This window comes from Carettochelys insculpta, chromosome 11 (genome assembly GCF_033958435.1).
Source record: "Carettochelys insculpta isolate YL-2023 chromosome 11, ASM3395843v1, whole genome shotgun sequence".
Taxonomy (NCBI): domain Eukaryota; kingdom Metazoa; phylum Chordata; order Testudines; family Carettochelyidae; genus Carettochelys; species Carettochelys insculpta.
In genome coordinates, this window is record NC_134147.1 from 18,561,867 (window position 1) to 18,589,360 (window position 27,494).

A 27,494-nucleotide genomic window follows, 5' to 3' on the forward strand; every position below is an offset into this window, starting at 1 on the left:
CCGGGACTGGCTTGTGCTCTTGGCTTGGGGAGGAGTTTTGAGGCTGGTTCTCGGGCTAGCTCTATTGTCGCTTTAGCATTGGCTCGCTCGGGAGCAGGGAGGAGGGAGCAGCCCGGGCTGAACACAGCGCAGGCAGCCCACGGCCATTGGTTCGAGCGGCAGGGTGGGGAAGGAAGGACCCACCGCTGCTCACTCAGCTGCGGGCTGCGACTCGGAGCAGGCGCCCCCCTGCGCACCGCCACCGGGCGCCGGGACTCAGGGTGAGCGCTGGGAAGGTGGGGGCGTGAGTGGCTGTACGCGGGGGGGGGGGATTGGTAGCTTCCAAAACTTCGATGGTGTGTGGGTGTAGATTGTGTAAATGGGGGTGTAGGTGTGTGTGTATAAGTGTGTGTAGATGCGTTTGTACGTGGGGGTAGGAGTGTGTGTCGGTACTTGGCAGTGCCGGCTGATCCACTCCCCCGGTTTCATTTGCCGGGGAGCTCGAGCCTGGCGTTTTGGAGCAGCCCAAAAGCTCCGCTGAGGGTCCGGACTCGTGGGTTCTGTGTCCGGCTCGGAGCCAGGGCGCTCTCCTGAGAGGGGAGTGCGGCCGAGTGGTTAAAGCAGAGCGGGGCTGGGCAGCAGGATTCCTGACTCCTTTTCCCTGCTGTGGGCGGAGAGCAGGGGCCGGACGTGAGAGCAGGAGACGCTGGGAATCAGGGCGCTCTGCAATGACTCCCTGGGTGGGGTGGGGTCGTGGGGAGTAGTTGTGGAATATTTTTCTTTGCCTCAATTTCCCTCTTTGTAAACTGGGGAGAATTTCTGTTGCCGGGCTGCGGGCAGGAGCCAGCCGCGTTTGGGGGTTGCTTACATGGGTCCCAGCAAGCGGGCAAAGCCTTAGCCTTGGGAGCCAGGAAGGCAGAGTTTCCCCGCAGTGCAAGTTGGTAGCTGCTGCCACTTTGCTCCCTTGCTGAAGGCAGCGGGCTTGGCCCTGAAATGGGAGCCCGCCCCGCTCCTGTTTCCTTCCATCTGTTCGCAGACTTCCCACGGGACTGGCTTTAAAGGGGCAAAGTCTGTAATCCGGAAAACTGGCTAAATCGGCTCTTGCTGCTTGCAACAAGAGGGATGGGGGAAATTCATGATCCCACATTTTAAATCAAGCTGTGGGTCTCAGTAGATGCCTTTTAACACTGGAGATGGATTTCAAGGGATCCTTTACCCACTGTCTTCCGTGTAAAGCTCTGGTTGTCCCTAGGAGAGTTGTTGTTGTTACTGTGGTTGTTTTACACCTATGTTACATGTCTCTGTCTAGCGCTATCTACATACACCAACTTGCCTTGTATAATTTTAGGAACCACCTGTGAAGCGCATACCTATCTTTAGATTAACTTTGGCCAGCGGAGATGCTTGAAATAGGTGTCACGTTCCGGATGAGGAGATACAGGGCTGATTCCCACTTTTGACCTCTTGACACTGGCAGTTCCGTGAAGGGCCTTAGGGGTCTTAAATAAGTAACAGAGTGTGGGGATCCCTAGGGACCATGCATATGCTCCCTCTGTATAAATCTGGTGTAATTCCATGTGGCCCCATTTATGGTTGTGTTATGGAGAGTGGACTCCACCCCAATATAAGAATATCGAAATCACTATCCAGTCTGTGGATCCTGCCTCTGTATTGCCCAATACCTTCTGCTTCAGAGGAAGATGCAAGAAACCCATGGACGGCAATTATGGAAATTGACCCAAAGGGAAACTACCTTCTCACCCTATTGGTTAGAAGTTGGCATATATCTTTTTAATGACTGTCAGTAATAGGTGCCTGGTAAGACAAAGTGTTGCTAGTTTTATGACGCCCCTCTTCTAGAGAATCATAGAAATTATAGGGCTGGACAGGAACTCAAGAGATCATCTAATCCCGTCCCCTGCATTCCTGGCAGGACTAAATACCTAGACCAACCTGACAGGTGAAAAAGCAGTCTAGTAGCACTTTGCATGCAAACAAAATGATTTATTTTGACCTGACAGGCGTAATCTGCTCTTAAAACTCTCCACTGCTGGAGATTCCACAACTTCCTTGGGCAGTTTATTCCAGCGCTTAACAAATGTGACAGAAAGGTTTTCCTAATGTCCAGGCTTAACCCCCACTTGCTGCCATTTAAGCCCACAGCTTCTTGTCCTTCTTGAGGTCTTTGTTATATTTTGTATTTCAGTAGCATCTGGCAACCCCAGCTGAGATGGTGGCCTTACTGTGCCTGGCACTGTGCAGATAGATATTGGGAAATGGCCCCTGCCCCAAAGACATACCATGTAAACAGACAGGGTAAATAAAAGGTAGAAGTGGAAACAGCCCAAGTGGCAAAGAGATGGGAAGAAACAAAAACTCCTGATGCTCAATCCAACATCCTGGCCACTAGGCACCATTACTTTTATCGGTGTACGCTCACCCCTCGTTAAATGAGTTCTTTACTTATGAGTACTCGCTAAAACGAGAGACACATATACCTACCTTTGTTCACTAGATGAGTGAACTCCCCCTGCTAATACAAGCCTTTCCCCGCTCTGTGCAGACCCAACCCGCTGCAGCCTGAATCCCCTGCCCCCCCCGCAGACCCAACCCGCTGCAGCCTGAACCCCCCGACCTCCCCCTGGACTCAACCCACTGCAGCTTTAACCCCCTGACCACCTGCCCCATGGATCCAACCCGCCACCAGGTTTTAACTCTCCCTCCCGCTCATGGCCCCAAACTGCCCCCAGCCTTTAACCCTTCCCAACCGCCGCCCCCAAACCCAAGGTTCTCTTACCTTTCAAAAGCAGCACCACATGCTGCCACTCCTTCGCTGAGTTACGGGCACTTGGAACGAGTCAAAGACATTTACCTGTATTATAATGGGAATTTAGTGTCCCTCTTTACAAGTTTTCGCCTGTGAGCAGAAATTTGGGAAGCAGTTGTGCTCGTATAGTGAGGGATGAGTGTATTTTACCACTAGGCTCATTTTACGGGTTCCCCATACTCAGTCTGAAGATTGGGTCTAACTTTACCATCTTCAGTTTCTCCCACACCTGTGGATTATTATTCCCAGCTCCATGTGACTTCCTCCTCCAACTGGCCAAGGCAAGGAATTGGTGCAGTGTCATGGGGGTTCTGTAACTTGGCCATCAGAAAGTGTTTGCCATCTGAATAGCTGCCACTCCTTGAAGTCCTGAGCTTGTACTGCTTGGCGGCTACATAGCTGAGGTATGTTTGCATACTCCATTACTGGCTACCAACTCAGCTAATGTCTTGGGTGTCCTGCAATAACTAACTCCTTAGGATTGGCTTTGCTTTTAAAGCCCGTCTGCCTTGCTATAACAGTCCCTCCCCGTCTCACTGGTGGCTTGATGTGGTATCTCCTGGCACTTTTGTAACTAGTGATCTGCCAGGGGAAGGGTAGTTCTGAGTACTTCATTTCTCTTATAGGACTTCTACAAATAATTCCCCTGCCCAGCTCCTTTGTGGGCTAACGGGGTGAGCCAACTTTTTACGTCACGCCCCACTTTTTATGCTTGCAATTAGCAGGGTCCCTCCAGCCTCTCTAACGTAATCCAAACCGATGGAAATTTCAGTTATGTTTATAAGAAAAAAATCCTTTTGGCACGTGTAAGAAAATAATTCTGTGCAATGTAAAAACGTTATTAATCAGTATAGAAATGTGGATACACATCCATAAAAACAGTCACATATTTCAACATTTGTGAATAAGATAAATGAGCCTGAGACCCATCACCTGATCATGTTGCACCCCTCCCTTACAAAATTTTACACCACCTTAAGGGGGTCTGCCCCCATTTTGCTCACTCCTGGGCTAGACTAACTGCAGGGCGAGCCAGTGAAGGGAGCAGCCACAGGACAAGGGAAGAGGGACTCCGGGGTGGGGGAGGGTGTTGTAGTGACAACTTGAAGGCTGGGAAGTCCCTTGAGAGAACGTTCTTTGCAAACTTTTGTCAGGGGGCTTTGGGTTATGTTTTACACTGACGGGCAGAATAATCTTGAAAGCAGCTCAGAGGATTGGTTTGAGGTTTTTTCTTTGTTTTTTGGCAGGGGGGTTTATTGGATGATTTGACCAATGGGCTTGTGAGCCGTATCCACTCTGTGTAAATCTGTCTTGGGTATTTTAAAAACATTCCTCCTCAGGGCTAAAGTTTTCTCTGGAGCACAAAATAAATAGTTTTCAGTGGGTGGAGTGAAGGAAGTGACCCTGCTTATAATCCAGAAACCTGTGTGGGGCTGGAAAGGTGGAACTTCTCCCAAGACCATCCCTGACAGATACAGCCATCTAGTGGATGTATGGGAGAACCAGATGGATTCTCTGCTCACGTATGTCCCTCAGCACACTTCCCAACTCCCTGTGCTTGCGTAGGTGCCTAAGAAAATCAGCTAGCGCAAGACTTCTTATTCCTTCAGAGGGAAAAGTGGTGTGTTTGGCCTTGTTTATATTTTCAGCCATTGGTGCAAGCCCCTGTGTGATTGTAACACAATTTCCACCAGTGCACCTTACCCTGAGGATAAGCTGCGCTGGTGTAAATAGTGTCCGCACAAAAAATTGGTCTCATTGCCCTCCACCTTGTGCAACCATTTACAGTGCTGTAAATCATCTATTGCTCCAAACTGGCAGCGTTTTACACCCCCCCTCCCCCCCCGCAACTTGCTACCTTTGACTCATATAAACAACTCCCCAGGCTGTTGGTCAGTGGAGAATCTGGCCCTAGGAGTTTGAACTGGTGGCTAAGATCTCAGTTTCTGACCTTGCTTCTGGGAGTGTAACTCAGGAGCAGCTCCACTGAGTGAGTTGGTGTCACGCTGGCTTTTCACCAATGTGTGTAAATAGACAAGGCCTTAGTCTCTGAAGTTAAAGGATGTCTCTGGGTGGGTGGGTGGGTGGGGTGCGGCTGACACTCTCTTGTCTGCACATCATGGAGTCATGATCAACTCTCATGCAGAATGGTGTAAAAGTCACCTGCTAGCTGCTCTGGTCTATGTTAGTCCTGTTCGGTGTCAGTGTAATTGAACTGAAAATGGAATCACACTGGCATGAACCTGGGGTAATGCTGTGGCTAATCAGCCTTAGAATGAATGAGTGAAAAGCTCTGATTTGCTTCCATCAACACTACACAGGTATAAATGACTATGCAAATCACAAAGTGCGGTGGGAGTAGCAGGTAAAACAGACTCAGGCCTAGTGGCTCAGTCACTGGACTGGGACTTAGGAGAACTGGGTTCTCTTCTTGGCTTTACTCAGGTCCCACCCCCACTATATGCCTCAGTTTCCCCATCAGATGAGGTTAATGAGCCTAAGGTCCTGTGAAAAGTGCACTGCAATCTAAAGGTGACAGGAGTTAGGGATTATTATTGGAAGATTTTGCAAATCAAGTGACTCAGTTAACCAGCATGATTTCCATGACCTTTTCTTGTTGTTGCTGTTTAATTCCCATGCTAATAAATCAGCATTCCTTCGCAGTGTTTACCATGCTCGTACTGGAGCACGTGCTAAGGAGTTACTCTCCCGCTAATGGTCCAATCTGCCAACTGCTGAAGGCCCTGATCCTGCAGTGGGGTGGGAGGAAGAATACTGGGACAATATTGTAAATTCCTCTGTCTCAATTTTCCATGTGTGATCAGCACTTAGCACTGGGGGGGGGGGACTTGCCCTTTCTTGCCCCCTGACTAGTACTCCAAGGCCCTGCCGAAATACAAATAACAATCCCTAGCTCCTGCACAGTGCTTTGTACCAGTAGATTTCAAAGTGCTCTACAAAAGCATTGTTATCGCCACTTTGCAGATGGGGAAACTAAGGCCTAGAGGCAGGAAGTAACTTGCTCCATGTTGTCCAGCAAATAAGTTTAAGAGCCAGGCACTGAATTCAGGACTCCTGAGTTTCAGCCCAGTGCTCTATCCACTTAACACTTGTTAAATGTGAATGAATTTTAGTCTGGCAGGACTTCTGCATTGCTGAGTAGGTGGCAGAGCTGGGAGTAGAATCCAGCTGTTTTGACTCCCAGCTGCATTGCACATTGACTTCAGTGGTGGTAATTCCTGATTTATCCCCATGTGAGATTCAGTGCCTTAGCTGCAGGAGCATCTTTCCTACCCCATAGGCCATAAAAGTCTCACACTGAGACTCCTGCCTTGCCTTTAGTTCTATGTCCAAGTGGAACCAACTCTCTGGATAATTGGAATTGGCCCAGAACCTGGTCCCCACCCAGTTCCAGATGGTCCATCTTACCCTCTTACTGACCCATGAGGCGTGTTTTCCAGCTTGTACTTTTCTCTTTATTTTCCATCTGAATCTCATTTTATAGGTCAGGGGAACAAGCTCCTGGAATATGATCAAGAAGCTCTGGGTTCTATTCTCAACTTGCTTGCGCATGTCCCCCTTGGTTTCCCTCATCTGGCTTGCCTGTTTCTATTATAAACTCTGGAATAGCGACTGTCTCTTACTGTGGCCAGGTCTACACCGATGCTTTTGCTGCTACCGTAATGTCAGTTAAGAGTGTGATTTCCCCTCTCCCCAGCTTATTCCATTCAGGAAATTGATGTAAACAAACTGGCAAGCATGCTTTTGCTGGTATAAAGCTGCATCTACACTAGGTAGGTTTTGTGGCATAACGGTACTTGTATTGCTATCCTGGCAAACCACCTCTGCAGCACCTGGGGCAAATACTTATTATCTAGTAACAGAGAGGTAGTTGTGTTAGTCTGTATGCTAACAAAACAAAACAGCAGTCCTGTAGCACTTTAAAGACTAACAGAATGATTTATTAGGTGATGAGCTTCCTAATAAAGTGCTAAGGACTTAAAGTGCTAAGGACTGCTGTTTTGTTTTCTTTATTATTTGTATTACTGGAGTGCCCAGGAATCCTGGTCCTGGGTCAGGGCCCTTTTGTATTAGGTGCTGTACAAATGGAACAGAATGGTGGCTCCTGCCCCAGCAAGCACAGATTTAACACAAGAGACAACAGATGGATATAGGCAGATGGGGGAATACAAGAAATTGGTGACACAGTATTGATAGAAGGCAGAGACCTCTGCGTAAGAGTAGCCTGACTGTTGTCAAGTTGTTTGTAGCCTCACAGCAAAGGACAGATTGGAGGAGGGATTTGAAGCTGGCGGGTGAGGCTGCTTTGTGAAGGTTTCTGAGCAGCGCCTCTCAAACAAAACAGCTTGTCTGGCAGAGGGCACAACAGGTCCTGTTTGAAAATGTAGCCAATAGGCAATGTGCGCTTGGCTTGCACCAGGGGCCAGTCAGAGGGGAGTACTGACAGCTCAACAGCAGTTGAGACTTAATAGGAAGAGTGGGGGACTGATGGACTGGGAAGAGCCATGAAAGTGAACACAAGCAGCTTATGCTTTATGCAGTGGGGGGATTCAAAGCAGGGACTTGAACTGGTTAAAGCGACAGCCTAGGAAAATGATCTTTGCAGCCATGAGACCTTAATTCCACTTGGGGGTTTCTTGGCAGTACAGTCACCCAAATAGTTAACAGTCATCTATGATCTAACCTTTGTTTGGTTTGTCTAGACTGCCAACCACTAGGGTCTGATTCTCATTTACACTAAGATCCCTTTACACCACTGATAAAGTAAAGGGGCCCTGATGTGAATGCCAAGGTCCCTTTTACACCGCCAGAGCCTTGTTAGTGGCAATGAGAGTTGGCTCAATCTTGCATCATTACATCATTGGGAGCTGTACCAACTCCTTCAATGGACACAGCATCACAATACTAATCGCGGCCCTTTGAATAGCCAAAGTGCCATGTGCGTCATCTTTCACAGGGGAGGGCCTCAAGCACAGGATGCCTTTGTATGGAGCCAGGGGATGGGAGGGCATTGCAGGGGGTTGTTAGACCATTGAATCCCTGACAGGAGGGGCGTCTATCAGAGCAGGGGCTGAAAGGAGCCGTTAAACTGAGCCTCTAAGGCAGCGCCAGGAAGGAAGGACACAAAAGGGAAACTGTTCATCAGTGAGAGGCACAAACAGGGCTAGGCTGCTATTTTTATAAAGAACAGGGTGTGGTGCACATTACAGAAAGGAATAGGCTCCGGTCACTGTGCAGGGCAGGGGGAAGTTACAGTTTGGTGACAATAGCCATTGAAATACAGCGTTCTAATTGGATCACAATAACATGTCGGGGTGGAATCTTCGGAAGAGTTCCTGAGGTGCCTTTAACAATCCCAGGCTGAATGATGGCAAAATATTTGCATTTATTTATCTGCTGTGTGCAGCCGTGTTGAGTTACTGGTTTCCTTTCTGATATTATCCACGGGGTAGCTGTGACAGTCTGTAGCTTCACAAAAAAAAAAACAGAACAAAACACACCCAAGCTGTAGGACCTTTACAACTAACAATTTTATTGATTGTGGAATGAGCTCTCGTGGGTAAGACTGACTTCCTGAAATTCCTGATGAATCCGATGAAGTGGGTGTCTCTTATGAAAACTCATTACCTAATAAATAAAACCATTAGCCTTTAAGGTCCAACAGACTGCTTGTTTCTTTGTAATATGAACAAGTTATAAACCACAGCAGTTTTGTGCACAGCTTTTCTTATCCTTCATAAAACAGACTATGAATGTTGTGGTGATGCTATGATAATAAATTAACACAGCTATTTATCCATATGTCTCAAAGTGCATTAGTATCATTCCAATTTTACAAATAAGGAAACTGAGGATGGGGATGTCATTTGCCCAAGGTCACCCAGCAGGCCAGAAGCACAGCCAGAAATTTAACTCAGGTTCTTACAGCCCTGGTTTTCATAGTAGCAGCAGGAGGTCATAACATTGTGTGGCATGTTCTATTCCTTCCAGCTCCTGCTCCTCAGTGAAAATGTGAGAGAGCAGCATTTTCACTTAGCAGGTCAAGTGCCACGAAGCTTGTTTGTTTCTACAGTTGTTCCTTTCTCAGCTGGTGTTGCTAGAGTGGGCAGCATGTGGCTACAGGGATGGTATTGTGCAGAGACAGAGCAGATGGAGAATCAGCTTGTTATTGGGTGATGGCACATCATTTGTTGGGGGCTTATTCTGGTCATTTGATTGAATGAGGATTTTTGGTTACTTTTTTAGGCATGAGATTTTCAAAAGCAACTCCCCTCCAATTCATCACCACCTCCACCAAGTTAGAGCTCAGAAGGACCATTCCACTGTAAGCCATATGTAAATCATTCCAGAGATCATTCTAATCTAGTATTAAAACGTGTCACTCAGTAGGCCTGATGCTGATTTCAGCTGTGGTGCTGTAAATGGGGAATACTGCCACTGAACCTAGTGAGGTTGCTTTGGCGTAAAACTGAGACATCAGAATCAGGCCCAGTAAGTAACTCCATTGACATCAATGGAGCCACTCCTAATTTACGCTGATGTAAATAAGGTCAGAATCAGGACTGTAATGGGTCTTATTTTAAGGGGAAACTGAGGCACACAAATGATTGGCTCACAGAAGGAGGAGGTCTTCTCCCAACCTCGCCCTCACCGGGCTGTGTTTGGACAGTGCCTCTACCACTAACTAGTCCAGAAAAACAGCTGTGCCTAATGCATGGATGAGAGCTGCAGCCAGTGTAAATTAACAAGGCTCCATTAAAGTTAATGCAGATAAATTGACTGAGGACCTGCCCCCGTGCTGTTAAGGTCTGAAAGTGAAGTCTTGAGGCACAACTGACACACAGCTCAAACTCTGAGTGTGGCCATGCATGCTGGTCCAAGGGTACAGTTGCCCTTTTGACTCAAGCAACTAGTCCAAGTTTTAAGCCCTTGGGAATGTTGCAGTTGGAGGCAGAAATTGAGGGAGTCTGGCATATTGTTTCATGCAGTTTTTTGCTTTGTTTAATTTACAAAGAACCCAGAAGCAACAAGAAGTCCTGTGGCACCTTATAGACTAACAGATATATTGGAACATAAGCTTTCGTAGGCAAAGACCCGCTTCGTCACATGCAGCGTCAAAGCAGTGTTTTGCCCACATACTCATGCTCCAAACTATCTGTTAGTCTATAAGGTGCCACAGGACTTCTCGTTGTTTTTGCAGATACAGGCTAACACGGCTACCTCTGTGATACTTGAATCCAGAAGGAATCAAATAGCAGGAAACAGCTTCCTTGGCTCCCAGCACAATGCTCGTGGGTTTCAGCCTGCTCCCCAACCCAAAAACCTCCCCCCCCACAGGCTTTGTCCAGGGTTTTACATCTGCTCTCTTATGGCTATACTGCAAGTGCTACAGCAGCACAGTTGCAACACTCCAGCTACCTGGCTCTGGCAGCGTAATGTAGACAGACGCTTGGCTGAGGAATGGAAGGGTTTTTCCCATAGCTGCAGTAGTAGTAAATCCACCCCCGGGGAAGCAGTAGTGAGGCTGACACAGAAAAGTTCTTCCATGGATTTAATGGCATCTGCTGGGGCTTCCATCATTTTAATTGTTTCATTTTAATTGTAAATTTTGCATGTTCCCAAGCAAAATAGCTACGTCAAAGTAAGTTTTAGATGTAGACCAGTCCTCTGTCTTTCCCTGTTTTGCTAGTCACACCCCTCCTCACATCCCTCTCTACTCCTGCCCAAAATAACAGGCAGCCAAAAGCCTCTACGCATGTTCTTTTTGTCGTGGTTGGGGTTTTAACTCAACCCATAACAAGGTTCCACCCAGCTTATAACAGTATCACCCCTTCAGGTTTGCTCCTTGTCCCAGCAAGTCCTCTAATGATGGCACTTAAGAGCCCATCCCAAACGGAAAGAAGAATTAAAATGATACCACCTTATCGTTTACACATACACAATGTCCTTCTGTTGAAATGGTCTCACATCACCAGTCCAAAACCGTTTTATTCCCACCCAGATGCCTTTGCGACTTCGCTTTCTCTCAGTGTTCTTCTTAGGTTGTTTCTATGGAATTTCATGGCTGAGGCGGAACCTGGGCATTTTGTTTAGCTGGGGAAGTTGCCTCTATAACAACTTTTCCAGCCTCAATTTCCACCATTACATTCTCAGATTCAGGGAGTAGCCCAATTGTAATTCTGTCCCTGAGATCTTCTCAGATGGTCCTGACGGATGACTTCTGGGCTTACTCCTGGCATCCGTCTGTCTCACAGATGCCACTTCATTTATTTGTGTCAGCTCTGTATATGGTCCCTCCCAACATTGACCCAGTTTATGGCTTCCATCTTTATTCCCTCAGGGAGTGTGGAGCCAGCCCACCTCCTCTTTTAAAAGCTTCTACATAGGCTTTTGCATCATAGAGTCTTTTCATAGTGTCAGAGGCTAGCCACAGATTTTTCCCCAGCAAAGGGGTTACCTTTTTCAGTGTTGGGTTGTAGTTTCTACACAGTCCAAATCCCTTTGTTCTACTTCACAATCCTCATACAAGCGATTGCTTTAGCTCCTGCCCAAACATGAGGTGTGCTGGGGTACACACAGATTGTGGCTCTAAGGGGTTGTGGACACGAAGCGCTACAGTGGCTCAGCTGCAGCAGCTGGCATTTCAAACGTAGACACTGCTTACGCTGATGGGAGCATTTCTGCTCTTTGGTGTAGGTAGCTGGGTTGAGGGAAGAATTCTTGTGCTCACTGACTGCTGTCTGTGCCAGGGTTAGGTTGGCTCTGTGAATGTGCTGGGAGCAAGGGGAGGAGTAGAAAGTGCAGGGCCCTGGTGTGTGATAGGTGCTTGCGGTACGGGGGCAACCAGGGAGTCTGCAGGCTGCGCCCAGTGAGCTGCATGCAGCCCGTGAGCCACAGGTTGCCCACCACCGGTCTGTATCTTGGTTGGTTTTTAACCAGCAGAACTTGCCCTTAAAAACGAGAAGCCCTTTGCCATCTTAAACTGACGGATCTGTTGGAGCATGAGCTTTCACAGGCAATGCATCTGAGGAAGTGGGACTTTGCCCATGAAAGCTGATGCTCTGATAGATCTGTCAGTCTATAAGGTGCCCCAGGCTTCTTGTCTTTGTGGATACTGACTAACATGACTACCCCCCGCCCCGATACTTGCCTGTAGTTTGTCTAAGGTTTTTGCAACCCCAAAATTTCCCACAGTGGTAAGATCATGATGTAATCTTAGGACATCCTTTTTCAATGTACCCTCTGCCTTCTCCTGTCCCCTTGAAAATATTTCATTTTTAAATTCCAGCCTTTGCCACTGTGACCAGACAGCTTTTACCAGGAGGAGATGCTACATTCCAGAGCAGGTACATTTAACAGTTGATTTTCCAAAATGCACTGTCCTGTATCAGGTCTTACAGGTGCAGCTGTGTTAGTCTCTGACTTCACAAATAACAAGTGGTCCTTAGCAACTAACAAATATTGAGGAGATCATGAGCTTCTGAGGGTACCGTCCTCTTCATCAGCTGTATCAGGATACTCTTGGGAGGATTTTAGTTGCCGAGGGGCTTATTCCTGCTACCCCGGTCCAGGTTTCATGTAAGCTGAGTGTTTGAGCAGTCACCCAGGAGAGATTCAGGTGCTGCCCACTTGATTAGCAGAGCACCTGCCAGCTGTGGGTGCTACAGGTGCTCTGCTAATTAGCTGAGCAACATCTGAATCTCTCCTGGGAGACTGCTCAAGCACTACTGGTGGTGCACATGTGCACATGCCTCAGTGCACATAAAATTTATTCCACACATGGATGGAAGAAGTTAAGAGGGCATATGGCTGCCGCTGGCCTTCCCCAGGCCTTTGGTGGATAAACAAGGCACACTGGCAGTTCTGCAAATCAGACTAGACTGAGGAAGGGAGGCACTGCCATTCCCTTGAGTGGCTAATTCCTTGCTGTCCTGCTTGGGGCAATGTTTGCAATTAGCTTCACAAGAGGCTTGTCTGGACAAGGTGTCGGCATTACCAAGCTTATAGCCAGCACCGCGTGCGAATGCCAAATTGTAGCTTTGCAGTTTCTCCAACCCTTTGGCAAGCTGTCCCTCAAGATTCCTGCATCTAAAGAGCCCTTGCAGGGAAACACGATGATAAGCTTCCTCCCACGCAAATGATAATGAGCATGTTCTATAGATTTAACCACTGCTTGGAATCTTTTTGGGTGGTGTATAAGTTCTCCCGAGAGAATTTATTGCTTTTACTATACTAAGCTACCACCCTCTCAAGTCTTTGTGTTCTTTCTTGTATCAGAACTGCCCCAATCTATAAGCACTAGTGTCAATTTCCAGTATGGAAAAGGATTTGAATCATCTATGGGCCAACAAACGAGTGGTCACAAGAGTCTTAATCACCTCTCAAAAATGCTACCTCATACTCCGCTGGCCAAAGAAGCAATTTCCTTTTCTCACCCACCCAACCTAGGCAGTGGTTTTGCAATATTGGCAAACCCCCAAATAACCCTTTGGTAATTGGAGCAGAATCCCAAAAAACCCTGCACAGCTGAGAGCATTTGGGGAGGTGTTCAGCTCTGTTCAGCTTCAGTTTTCTTCCTCTCAAGGGAAATCCTTCCCCCACTCCTCATGCTAATTGTGTATCTACCACAGATTGCCTTGTTTTGGAACAACTCATATGCCTTTGCGTTCGTTTTCAAACTGGCCTCCTTCAGCAGATCACAGACCAGTTGTAAATGTTTTAGTTCCTGATCAAATGTTTAAGGCTGGGGCTACACTAACAAAATCGAAAATGGAAAAATTATTTTTTCAAGAACTGCGAAATTGGAGTCAGCTTATCTAAAATTGATTTTTCCTGCTGTCCACACAGCAGGAGCTCAAAGGGAGAAACTCTTCCATCGACTTCCCTTACTCCTCACAACTGCCAGGAGTACCAGGGTTGACAGAGGAGCCCTGATCATTTGGCTTAGTGTGTCCCCACTAGGTGTGCTAAATCAAACCCTGGAAGATTGACCACCAGCACGTTGATCTCGCCCTAACTGTAGACACACTCTAAGCATGCACCAGATTAGTCATCTAGTTATCTAGGTAGAACAGGCTGAGACTAAGGCTGTAAAATCCCATTTAACTAATTAAATGGTAGGTTTAATTAGTTAACCAATTAAGGGGGGAAGTGGCTGGGGCCAGTTCCAGCTGACCTGGGCTGGAGTGGGTCACCTGCCAGGGATGGGGACTGCTCCAGCTTGGAGGGGTGGGGGCGGGTCTCATCTAGCCTGTACTGATTTGTTAGCTGTTTTTCCCATTTCTTTTGGGTCCACTTCCACTGCCAATTCCCACCTTCTTCTGCAGCATCCAGGGTATCATCCATTTGTAATTGTGGATAAGAATCCTTTAAAGTGATTTCATTCACTTTTTTACTATCCAATCAGAATCTGGTCCTGCTGGCATTTTTCTTAACCAGAGCAATGGAGGACAGCATTTCCACAATGCCCTGTAGTGACTCTTTCCTTTTGACAGGTGGCGCTATTTAATGGGTTGGTTTTCCCCAGTATCAAGCTTGTGTTGGACCAATGCAGAAGCATGTATATCTTAGTTGGACAATGACAGTAATTCTTAATTTCTAACCAGAAAGTTTTAAGCAACCCCACACTTCTAGCTTAATTGGCGCTGGTACAGTTGATATACTGGTAGTGATTTAGCACAGGGCAGGGGACCTTTTTTGGGCCAGAGATCACTGACCCACAGAAAAATCAGTTGGGGGCCACAAACGCGAGAACCAACCCCCCACCCCCCAAATCCTCACTGATGTGGCCCCCATCTGAGAAGCAGGAACAAAGATACTCCCTTGTTCCCCTCACACACCAGCCTGAGTGTCTGGGGGCCTAGGTTAATAGGTATTGTGGGTGCCCTAGGCTCTGGGGGGGCCAAAAATGAGGGGTTCCGTGTGTGGGAGGGGCCTGTCATGAAGTGGGCTCGGAGCATAGAGCGGGACTGGGGGAAGCATACAGGAATGGACTGAGGGCTGGGGGGGGCCTGGGAGGGTGATAGGGTGCAGGAGTGGGCTGGAGGTGGGGGGTCTGGGTGGGAGTTGGGCAGGAGGTAGGGTACAGGTAGGAGTCGGGGTTGCAGGGAGGGTGCAGGAGTGGATTGGGGATGGGTGTGAGGCACAGGAGCAGGGTAGGAGTCTAAGCAGGAGGAGGGGTGGAGAAGTGGGGTGAGGGTCTGGGTGTGAGGAGGGTGCAGGAGCAGGCTGGGCGTGCAGAGTCTGGGTGATGGGAAGGCACTTACTTGCACTGCTCCCCGGAGACACACACGGTTCTGTGCCCTCTGCTGCTCCTATTGGCCGTGATTCCAGCCAATCAGAGGAGCAGGGTTGGGGGAAGCCTCCAGGCAGTGCTTCTTCACCTTGCTGTTTCCCAAACCAGGGGAGAGGGAGCGATAGTGCACGAAGCCACTTCCTTCTCCCTATCAGGCAGAGCCAATGGGCCAGATCTGGCCCCAGTTTGCCTGACTCCACACCACAAGGCGTGGGGCTCCCCGCTGCGGAGTGTGGGTACTGGTTTTCCAGCCACATGGGAGGGTGCAGGATTGGATCTCCAACATGGGTTCCCCCATGCTGTGGGGTGGGAGAGAGCCCCAGGCATCAGGGGCCAGATCCAGACAGACCAGCCCTTGGATTGTTCTGCTGTTTCCTGTGTGCTGGCACAGGTCCAACTCTGCTCACTGACTTTCCCCTTATTGTTTTCTTCTGTGACGGTATTTACTGGATACCCAGGTCACATCGCGCAACGGCACTCCTTTTTCTTGCTATTTGCTCTTTGTCAGAGAACTTCAGCAAAGGAAGTAGAATCAGTTCTCGTTTCAGCTCTACGAGAACTTTAGGAGCTAAGGTGCCCTTGAGAATACACATCACAGATCCTTTACACCCTCAATAGCCAAAATCCTGTTCTTGTTATTTAGCTGCCCAGATCTAAACAAACAATGGGATTGAGCCTCGTACCCCCAGCTTTGCCTCTTTCGCTTCATGTCCCACCATTTCTCAAATTAGGAGAGAGGCTTTTGCTGCGCTTGTGACATTCTGCCTTGGCCTTCCTTAAATTTATAACACTCCTTTTTTGTGGCTCATTTTGTCACAACACCAGCATGCAACTGAACTGTTTTCCTTTAACTTTTTAAAGCATTGCCAGTTTCCCAAGTAGAAATTATGGTCATGATCCAAATTTGAATTCCCTTTTCCATCATATATTAGACACAGAATTGTTGTTACAGGGCTCAAGATCATCAGGTTCCATTTTCCTTACTAACAGCAGCTTCGTCTTCAAGTTCTGTAGCACATGCCACACTCTGTCAGAATGACTTTGACCTCCTTTTGCTGATATTGATCGTTGAGTCAAGGTCTGGCTGAGTTTCTATGCATTGATCCATTGCCCATCTATCCTGGAAGGCCTTTGTGGTATCTGGATATGCCTACAAAATATGTCTGAGGTCCTCTGCCAGTTCAAATGGGGTTTCTTCTTTCCCTTGACTTGGAGAGCTTATCTATGCCCTGGCTATCTCAGATTGATGGCTGACTCCAACCTGCATGTCAAGGTCTTGTAACAGGTCTGGATAACTCCAGCTTTTTTCTGGGCGTAGGTTCTGCAGCATGATCAGAGCTGGGCCACTTAAGGTGGACATTAGTAATGCCCTTTCTGTCCATCTCATAGCACTGATTTGAGCCAGAATGTAGAATTTTGAACCAAATAAGCCTCCCCAGGGAATTTTCCCCTCAAAGTTATTAGGTTTTTGCATTACTAGGTCTGGCTCTTCTGGGGCTTTGTAAGCTACAAACAGAGTAGACTCTGTTATAAATATTTGTTCTTACTAAAGTCCCCTGGCTGTCTCAGTTTCTTATCCAGGCAGCTGTCTCTAATGCGAGCTGTGACCCTTTGGTTTTCTTTTGGAACTGAATTTTCAGCTAGTCTCCTAGTCCTTACTGTAGCAAGTTTCAAGTTAGCTAACGCTTTTTTGGCTTCCACTATTGAATGGACATAACCTCTATTCTACAGCACTGAGATTGCTGGTCACCTCTTTGACCTGTCATGTCATCCTGCCTGGGTTTCCCAACCTGTCTGGATATAAGGAGTTATTGCTCCCACCCTTAATTTGACCTCTGCCTGAAAGTCAACCCTCTGTCTTTTCTGGGAAACTTCCAGATGCTGCTTTACTCTCTGTTGTGAAGTTTCCAGGTCCTGCTACAGTCCCTTTTGGCCATATTTGATTTTTGCAAGCATTGCAATCCTTTGCTCCATTTTGGTGCAACAGGAATACCAGCACACAATTTTTCTCCATGGAGACTGGCTCCCATTCCTGACCTCAGTATTGTCCCCTTTTGACCTGAGCATTTAGACATTGTTTTGACATTGTTTTAGGCCCTTGGGGATGTTCCAGTTGGACGTAGAAATTGGTGGAGCCTGGTATTTTCTTTGATGCAGTTTTATTTATTTACAAAGAACGGGTGAAGTTCTGAGTCTCTGAACCAGAAGGAATCAAATACAGGAAAAAACTTACTTTGCTCACAGCGCTAAGGCTATGTCTACACTAGGCAAAGTAAGGTTGCTGCAGATTTGCAATTCCATCTACAGCAATTGCATAGCTAGAATCAATATATCTGCACTCGGCTTACCTGGCCATCCTTACTGATGAAGGTCGACGGGAGAGTTTCCCTCCCTTACTCCAGGAGTACAGGGGTCAACTTCAAACCCCTTGGAGGTCCATTTCACATGTCCCTACCAGACACACAAAATCGAACCCCAGGAGATCGACCGGCTGGACTAATGTAGACCTAGCCTAAGAACATGGTTTTCAACCTGTTCCCTGACCAAAAATCCTCTCCTTGGGTATCTTCCCGAATCAGCCATACACACTTTGAGCTGCTTACGTAGGCGCTCCCTGACATCCTCGGTTTTGCTCTTTTGCCCTCCCTTCCCCCGCTCCCCACATTCTCCAAAAAAATCAGCCAAAAGGCTTGCCATGGGTTCATATTTTTTTGTCTGCGGTGGAGGTTTTAATTCAATCCATAACAAAATTCTGCTCAGCTCATAACGACTTGTTTTCTTCATAATACTTGAAATGATACTGTGAGAAGAGCTGTCCTAAAGAGAATCCTGCTTAACTAGTTTGGCACAGATTGACCTTTAAAATCCACCCTGACTTGAGTTTTTAACACAACTGATATGCCTTGGCAACTCCCGCTCTCATTATTGCAGAGTGTACACATCACATGGTTACCCCTCTATCTTTGGCACAAAGGTGTGTTTTCTTTCTTTCTTTTTTTTAAGTGGTTTTGTGGAGATGGTTTTTGGGGGCTTTAAAACAGAAGGTAAAAAAAATTCCCAGAGTCCAAACAGAGCTTTCAGCTGGTGGCCTTGAGTTTGTTTTTAAATAGCTGCAAATGGAACATTGCAAATGTGGTTCACTTTGGAATGCCAAGTGACTCTTGCAAAATTCCTCATGGCTTGAGATTGTCTCTAGGTCTAGGAGAAAGAACTGGTCTACAGCATCTCAGCTACTTGGCAGACACACTTTTTTTTTCTTTCCAGAAGTGCTGAGTATACTGAGCATTATTGCAAAGGCGCCTACTTGCTCAGAATAGCTGTGTATTTGACTGGTGTGTAAATTAGCCTGTGGTCAATTGCAGTTTGTTTCCTCAGTTGTTTGCATTATGGTAGCGGGCAAACCCACAGCCCTCAGTGAGCAGGGGTGGGCAACCTATGGCTTTTGAGCCACATCTGTCTCCTTGCCTAATGAAATGGCACTCTTGCTTGGAGCTGTCCACCTGGACTGCTCACCGTTGCTCTGTGCACATGCCCCAGTGCCTGGAAGGAGAAGCTGTGGCAGCTGTGGTGAGAGCCAGGCGTTGGGTTGGGGGGCAGGACCCAAGAGCAGGTGCGCCTAGCTCTGGGGGAGGGGGTTTGGATTATGGCAGTGTGGAGGCTAGGGGTGCCTGGCTCTGGGGAAGAGGTGAGTGCATTGGGTTAAAGCAGGGGGGCTGGGAATGCCTGGTTCTTGGGGGAGGGCATTGAGCCACGTATTATATTTTTATTTTATATTATATATTTATAGAGATATAAAAATATAATACGTGGCTCAATGCCCTCCACTTCCCGGAGAGCCAGGTGCACCCCACCCCCACTCTAACCCAATGCCCCTCCTCCAGAGCCACGTGCACCCCACCTCCACTCTCACCCAATGCCTGGGGCTCTATAATACATGGCTCTTTGCACTCTACCCACAGCTATTTTAGCTCTCAGCCTCTGACTGGCCTAGAGGCCTCAACTATAAGAGCAGAGGCTCATGGTGCCACGTGCTGTTATAGGCATACAGCAATAGGCAATCCCTCCCTTGAAGAATTCATTGTATTTTATCATAAATGAGCTTTACGTACATGAACTATTTAACCTGCCCAACACCCCTGTGACTTAGGGCAGTGTTATCACTCCTGTTTTATAGTTCAGGGAAGCAGAGGCACAGAGAAATGAAGAGATGTGTCCAAGGTTATGTAGAGTGTCAGTAGCAGAGACAAGAATCCCAGACTCCCCATCCTGGAGCTGTGTTGTAGCTTTCTTGCAAGTGGTATCCGCAAAGGGTGAGTTGTCATTCATCTATCTGAATGATGGATGAGGAAACACGAAGCGTTTTGAAACTTAGGAACATAAACACTGTCTTAGTGGGAAAGTCCAATTAATCCATCCAACTCTGTATTTCCACATTTCATATTGTATCAGACCAATGGGCCTACATAGTCCTGTGTCCTGGCTTCCTTCCATCCGCTTAACAGTCCATCTGGCGTGGTACTTCCACCACTGTGCTATGTCCATTCAGACCAATGACATACCAGTATCCATAACCAGATAGGGATATTAAACAGTTAACCAGTAAGCATGAGGCTTACTGGTGCACTTAATAGTTAACCAGCCTTGCTGGTGAACTCTGGTGTTGATCAGCTGTGCCAGGCCAAAGCAACAATGGCCACAGAAGTTACAATAGGCCAGGTGGCAGGACCCCACATCTGTGGCAGAAGGTCCACAGCGAGCCGGGTGACAGTCCCTGAATTAAAACAGTTAACCAGTTTAACATCGCTAGTACCTGATGCATCAAAGTAATTCGTAAATTCCACATGATGGGCAATTCTTCAGGAGCATACTTAAGGGGGAAGGGTGAGATTTTCAAAGCATCTACGTGAAAGCTCCTAAAACACTTAGAAAAATCTCACTTGCTATTTCTTCCTAACCCCAGGCACTCAGTGCTTGGTTTAAGACATGAAGGTTAGTCTTATTTACAATTATTTATTCTTACTAGCATGAGTGTGGATTATTTTCTTGATCACGTCTTTTTTTTTTTTTGGTATCCTCTTGATCTCTGTGACTCATTCATAGAGCTTGACTTGTAGAACTTGATGTTAATTGTGGAAAACCAGATTTCATTGCAAAAACAGTGATAATCTGAAAGATAAATAGTGCTCCTGAAAATACACATTGTACTTCCCCAGCATAACTAAAAATGACTGATCTTGACTAAGATTAAAAACAAAGTTCTCATCTTTTTTATCAATCTCTTTTATAGAGCATTTGACTGGAAGTGTTGTAAAACCTGGATTATGACTAGCAGAGACACCAGATGAAAGTTCATATTCCTCTGCTGAGTTGACAAGTTTCATCTTCCAGAAAATCTAGACGTGAACAAATTGACTTGTGCAGCTGCGTGTTCTTCATCTCAGCCTTCAGTGGAAAAACGTCACTTTTCGAACTTCTTAACGCATCTCCATTCAGCCTCATCAAATATAAATTATCTTGGATTCAATACATTTTGTTGATTTCAACTTTTCTGAAGAGTTGAAGCTGATTTTGTCTAAAGCAACCAATTTGTGGACAAACTCCCAAGACACACCACATGTGCTTGCAACGAATAACCTGAGTCATTTTGTTATCTGCAAGATGTATCCAACAAACTTGAGAAAGACAAATTGTGAGCAGCTGGAGTTGATTCCGTGAAGCAGTTTGACAGTGAAAACTTTTCTCCTACGTTACCATTCCATTTCCAAATATCACTTTCTAAACAATGTCAGAAAACATTTAGATTATTTTTAATCCTGTTTTTTAAGGTCCAAAAAGATAGCCTTGTCTAAGGGATTATTTTGATGGACTTTGCCAGGCCAGCTCTGAATAGCAAAGGCTTTAGTTATCACCAAGATGTCCACTAAGGTCCCAATCTACCTGAAAAGAGGCAGCAGGAAGGGCAAGAAGGAAAAACTCAGAGACATCCTTTCTTCTGATATGATCAGCCCCCCCTTAGGGGACTTCAGACACACTATTCACATAGGGAGTGGAGGGGAGAATGATATGTTTGGGGATATTTCCTTCTTGCAAGGGAAATTCCACCTTCTACCAAGGACTGAAGGTAGCCTAGATTCTGACAGGGGCAGACACTGTGCAGTGCCATTTGAGTTCTCAAGGACTGCTACTATCTCTGGCCATGAGCAACCCTTGGCTGAAACTCCCTCTCCCCTTTTAAAGAATGCCATCTCGCTGCCTGTCATTGGGGGTCCACAGGCTCTGATGCTGCCCTCTACCCAGGCCCCACCAAAGCCACCAAGGCTGCACCTTGATGACAAAGTTCAACCAGCACCGCAGGAAGCTGCAGCAGAATTGACCTCATCCCACAACAGCAGGACTTCTGAACCTGTCCCTCATCTCTGCAGCCCCAATGAACTGTTTGCTATTCCTCAGAATGGGTTTGTTGAAGAGAAAGATAGAGATGAGCCCTTCATGTCCCATGCTGGTTCCCTGCTCTCCCTCCATGTAGATCTGGGGCCTTCTATTTTAGAAGATGTCCTTCAGGTCATGGATAAACACCAAGCTGGGAAAGTGATACAAGATTCTGGCAGGCAAGAAATCCTGACGTGAAAATTAAAGGCACTTCCATGAAACTTTACAATGTAGCATTTTTGTAGATAAGAATTTTTTTCCCCAAGTGGAATGTGGTTAACTGGGCCAGCTTGAATTTTGTGATTTTTATCCCGTGTGAAATCCCATTTGTGCATCTTTTAGTAATAGGGTATTAGGCTTTGAGGAGAGTGTTGCTTACTTTCCCCAATGCACATCATACCAACTTTTTTGTTTTCATTTTGCTTTCTGCAGGCCTTTGAATGCTGCTCAGTACTGAAAAATGTAGGAAGCCGAGACAAGTTCAGCAGCAGCAATAAATCACTGCTTAGCAATAAGAACTCTACATGTATTGATGCAAATAAACGTTAAGGGCTATGACCTTTTTTAAAAGGACTGTGTCATTTTAAACTGTTTGTACTGGGTGTAGTGTGAATGATGAGGTGGAATAGCAAGATTTTAATTCAAAGGGATCCTTGTTCAGACTCTGAGAGACTGTTTCACAAAGAACTTTGTTAAAATAGTGCATGTTAGAGATGCCATATTGTTGCTGTCCTTATTTAAAGGGGAAAAAATGCTGTAGACTGGAATATAACCACATATACTAAGGGGGTTTCTTATTAGCACTGTAATTGAAATCCACAGTCCACATTAGTCAGGTAGCTCACCCACAGATGTAGTTCAACTCAATTAAGTTGACTCACACTATTCTAAATCAAACTGTCTTCCTAGCTGCATCTACTGTTTGAAAACCAGGCTATTTGCTGTTTGCCTGATAATGTGAGCTGTCAAACGGACTGTAAGAAATTTTTAACCCATTAATTGGATTTTTTAAAAAATCTGCCACTCTTCTAGTAAACTAACTGGGAAAACAAAAAGCAGTCAAGTAGCACTTTAAAGACTAGCAAAATAGTTTATTAGGTGAGCTTTCGTGGGACAGACCCACTTCTTCAGACCATAGCCAGACCAGAACAGACTCAATATTTAAGACACAGAGAACCAAAAACAGTAAGCAAGGAGGACAAATCAGAAAAAGATTTGTCTGGCTATGGTCTGAAGAAGTGGGTCTGTCCCACGAAAGCTCACCTAATAAACTATTTTGCTAGTCTTTAAAGTGCTACTTGACTGCTTTTTGTTTTGATAGTGTATAGACTAGCACAGCTTCCTCTCTGTTACTATCTAACTAGGAAAAAAATGCATTGGGCTTTGAAAATGATCATTTTATATAAAAAAGAGTAAAGATTAGCCGACTGTAGCAGTCATAAGCATCACTAGATACAATGATTGGAAATTGAAGTCATAGCACTTCAAGCTAGAAATAAGATCAAACTTTTAAACAGCAAGGATAATTACTGGACACGATTACCAAGGGATGTGGTAAATTCTCCATTACTTGGAATCTTCAGACTGATACACTCTAATTCAACCACAGATTTTTGAGCCTGATGCAGGAATCTGTGGGGACATTTTTTGGTCTGTATTGTGCAGGATGATGATGGTCCCCTTGGGCCTTAAAATTGATGGAAATATGAATTATGCTGGGATTAGAACTGCAGAAATACTTAAGACACCAAATAGTTCCATTTCTTCAAGTGGGCCATATAGTCAAAGATTTGGACTTTGAACTGAGGCAAAGGACAAATCAAGGGGAAGATTTAAAAAGGCATTTAGGCTCCATGGGCAAGGTGACAGAAGGAATATGGAGCTAAACCAGGAATTGAACCAAAATCTGCAGAATTCCTGTACTGTAACCATTCTTCCATCCAATCATATATCAAGGCCCCATGGTGCTAGGGACTATATAGACCCTGAAGCTGGAAACCCAGATCCCTCTGAAATTAAGTAAGAACTGGGTGCATGACACCCTTAAAGTATTTTCAAATTCCAAGACTTCGTATATGAGTGAGAACATGTTATAAGGACCTATGGGATTCCTTTGACTCGAGGATTCTACTCCCACCTCTGGGACAGAGGGTAACGTAGCTTAGGGTAAGGAAACTAGGCATTCTGTTCTCACTTCTGGGAGGGAGGTTTATCTTGTGCTTAGAAAAGCAGTGGGGGCCAGGATGCAGTGCTGTTCCCAGGCCAGCCTTTGATTTACTATAGATCTTGGGCAAGTCAGAGCTCTGTTTCTCTATCTATAAAATACTGTAGGAATAAATATACCTTCCCAGCATCACAAAGTTGTCAAGTTTGTTGTATGCAAAGTACATAAAACCCCACTGACTTAAAGGCAATAATTTAGATCAAAGCTGCATCATTCTTGGACATTTCTGGCAGCATCAATTTAGAATTAAGATGTGTACCGTAAGCAATTCAGATGTACTGACCTTCTGTTCCTCTCCAGCCATCAGAATATATTTTTCGTACAACATCTCAACATCACTGATTTGCTGTTTTGTACAGAGTGTATCATTTTGTTCAATCTTTTCTAGAAGGGAATAAATAATGACTCATTAAACTAACAAGCTCTCATCTTGTCACTGCACAACTGTCTCTCAGCTCTTGTTTATGCTGCCCATCTGTTTCTGTTGGGAGGCTTTACAAAGGAGACAAATGTGTATGTGATTAAGGTGCCTTATAAGGCAATGCTAACTGAGAGAGGCAGCAATTTTGGTTTAAATAAGTGTTTTGCCAACTTTTTTAGCCTTCAGGCTGCAAAACAGATAACTTGGACCAAATTCAGCCTGGAGTGTGGGAACAATCCTATGGCAGTCTCTGGATCTCATTCTGGTCTGACTTTATACCACTTTTAATTCCAAGGGGCCAGATTCTGAACTCGTAAACTCAGCAGAGCGTCACTGATTCTCCAGTGGAGACGCTAGCTTTCTGTGTGCAGTGTAGGTAATGGAGACCAGAACCAGGTCCTCTTTGAGTAAATAGGGATAAAAGCTGTTTGTTTGTTTTTTTCCTGGCAATGCTTAAGGTTGACTACTCAAAAATCTGTGCTGTACAACCACCTAACTAAAAGACTGCCACTGTCCCAGAGGCTATGTCTACATTAAAGCAATCCGTCAACAGAAGTTACTGTCGGAAGAGATCTTCCTACAAAACTTCTGTTGACAATTTGCAGTCACACTTGAAAGTGGATCAAAAAAGTGATCTGCTCTGTCAACAGAGAGTGGCCGGACTGCCTAGCCACGCTCTCGACAGAGCGGCTAACCGCACACACCGCAGACAGGGCAGCCTGGTGACTCAGAAGCCCAGTCTGTTGACAGAGGGCCGTCCCACCCCATGCTGAGAGCGTCCACACAGCTTTTTTGTTGACAAATTCAGTTGAGAAAGGCATTCTGCCTCGTGAGGCAGAAGCCTGTTGACAAAAGTGCCGCATTCTGTCAGTTTACTGTTGACAGAATGCATTTTTAGCGTGGATGCTCTGTGGGTTTTGTGCCCCAACCGAGGTTTTGCCGACAAAACTCTCTAATGTAGACGTACCTAGAGAGTTTGCTGTTTTGGTGGGTTAAATAAATTCACAATGTGCAGGGCAATGGAGAGTCTGGTCACTGGGCTGTAAATCTGTCAAAAGTCTTAAGAGTGGCAATTCCATGGGATGGAAAACAAGCATGTCTTACCTATCTAGGGGTCAGAAAGATGTGTAATTGCACTGTTGTTTTCAGGACAGCTTATATACTGTATCAAACCCACACCTGGTATAAAATAGCATGAATCTGTTAAAGACAATGTAACTACATCAGCTTACACGTAGCATGCATCTGGCCCTTTGTGTGATTTATACCATTACTGAATTTGGCTTCCTGTTCTTCAGGCACTATCCTGTCCTGTTACATAGATGGCCCACACCACCAGGGTATCTGAGCATTCACAGTTATCAATGAGTATTTATCCTCATATCCCATGAGATAAGGAAGTATTTCTCCATTATATAGTGGGAGGGAAGTGATAAACAGAGTACATTATTAAGTGACTTTGCCAAGGTCATGTCAGTGTCTGAGCCACAAATCAAACCTAGGTCTTGTACACCGCAGTCTGTGGCCCTATCCCAGTGATCAGAGCATCCTTCTTTCCCAACATCCCTCCTTCTGTTCATTTTTAGATGGCAAAACAGCTTAGCTAATTGCCCATCACATTCCTACCTCTTTTGGCTGTCACAAGTTTCCAGGGTCACATTTGGGCTTTAGGGTAGATACTCTCTAAATGCTGCAGCCAGAAGAAACACAGGTCTGCTGACACACTGAGGCAGAGTCTACACTGGCCCCCGCTTCCAGCAGGGGCATCATAGTGAGTGCAGGGGCAGATGCAAATGAGGTGTGGATTTAAATATTACATACCTCATTTGCATATTCCTGCAAGATCTCACTTCTGGAAGATCCCCTTCCGGAAGCAAACGCTGCCATGTAGATGGGGTTCCTTTGGAAGGACGCCCCACTTCCAGAAGACTCCTCATTCTGCAAATGTTTGGGGTCTTCTGGAAGGTGGGGAGGTTTCCTTCAAAAGGAGCCCTGTTTCCTTCTGAAGGAACCCCATCTACATAGAAGCTTTTGCTTTCGGAAGGGGATCTTCTGGAAGTGAGATTTTGTGGGGATATGCAAATGAGGTGCAAGATATTTTCATCCATGCCTCATTTGCATCTTCTAGTGCACTCATTACCGTGTCCCTTCTGGGGGATGGGGGGGCAGTGTAGACTTGTCCTTAAAGAGTTCATCCTTTACATGTTAATCCACATCTAGGTTTATTAAGGTATGGTATATCTGTCTCAGTGGGTGGGGGGTCACCCCAATTTTTCTGATACACGAAAGTAAGTACAAATTGTTAGTGCTCTGCAGAAGTATTTCATACCTGCTTTGCATTAGGGCAAATGACTACACAAGTTGCAGGCAATGCAGAATCGTGTTTGATATGCCTAATGTGCCTATCTATTATCCCAGTAGCTGGACTCTATCTCTGTACATGAACTTCCAAGAATAGCAGAATATGGGTGTGAATTAACACTGCTGACACTTTGGAGGAGCTGGGAGAGGTGGGTGAATTCAGCTGTAGAATGCAGACCACTACAATTTTACCCTTGCAGTAATTTGCTTTATCCAAGAACAATCTGTCAGTTTCTCTCCTCCCTCTCTCACAAGGTTAACTTTATTTTCTAACATGCTAAAGCTGTTGTTCAGCCAAACAATTCCAAGCAAAATTCTGGAACGGACCATGTTTTTGGGTGCTGAGTAGCTCTGCTAATGGGCAGCTCTGCTTTTCTATTACTGCCCATAATCCTTGGGGGGGAGGGCGCTTTGTGACCATGGCGACAGAACCGTGGCATTTGTTTCTATGGATTTCACCTTAGTTGGCACATCAGAGTGAATGCACAAATAGATTTCAGCCTGCAGCTGAAGTGTTTGGAATCCACCTCCCACCGCCCCCCAAACCCCATCCTTGGGAGCATCAGAAATCTGCACTGACTTGTACTAAATAACCCTTTCCAAGAAAGACATAATTAGCACATAGGATCAGACTCTAGGTATCAGTCTTCCTAGCTGTAAGAATTGTCTGTCTGTGTTAAAATTCCTTGAACTGCTAACATTTAAAATTCCAAATAGCTTATGGCTTTCTGCAAAAGTCTTAAAAGTTGCTTCACTGTTAAAACTCCTTCCTTCTTCTGTTAGTGATGAGTTAGAAATACAGGATGTATAGCATTAGTATATAAAGTCTGGTATCCAATTCCCTGTTATACTACATCAAATCAATGATCCGTCTTGTTTAATAGCCCCATCACGCCCTGCTGCATTGGATCAAACTAATGTGGCCAAACATCTTAGC

The 27,494-nt window shown here is 45.9% G+C and overlaps 1 protein-coding gene across 2 annotated transcripts; it reads left to right on the top strand.

The window, feature by feature from the left end:
• Positions 1 to 26,025, top strand: CDC42EP2 (CDC42 effector protein 2). Of its 2 annotated transcripts, XM_075005803.1 has the most exons (3): positions 1 to 260; positions 12,117 to 12,174; positions 20,410 to 26,025. In XM_075005803.1, the coding sequence occupies exon 3, from the start codon at positions 21,036 to 21,038 to the stop codon at positions 21,747 to 21,749; it is 714 nt and encodes a 237-aa protein (XP_074861904.1). In that variant the 5' UTR covers positions 1 to 260; positions 12,117 to 12,174; positions 20,410 to 21,035; the 3' UTR covers positions 21,750 to 26,025. The 2 variants fall into 2 exon arrangements, with proteins under 2 accessions (XP_074861904.1, XP_074861906.1); XM_075005805.1 differs by lacking the exon at positions 12,117 to 12,174.
• The last annotated feature ends 1,469 nt before the right edge of the window (positions 26,026 to 27,494 follow it).

Bases quoted from the DNA above. Each gene is read 5' to 3' on its own strand.
- CDC42EP2 (XM_075005803.1), top strand. From the start codon at position 21,036: ATGTCCACTAAGGTCCCAATCTACCTGAAAAGAGGCAGCAGGAAGGGC.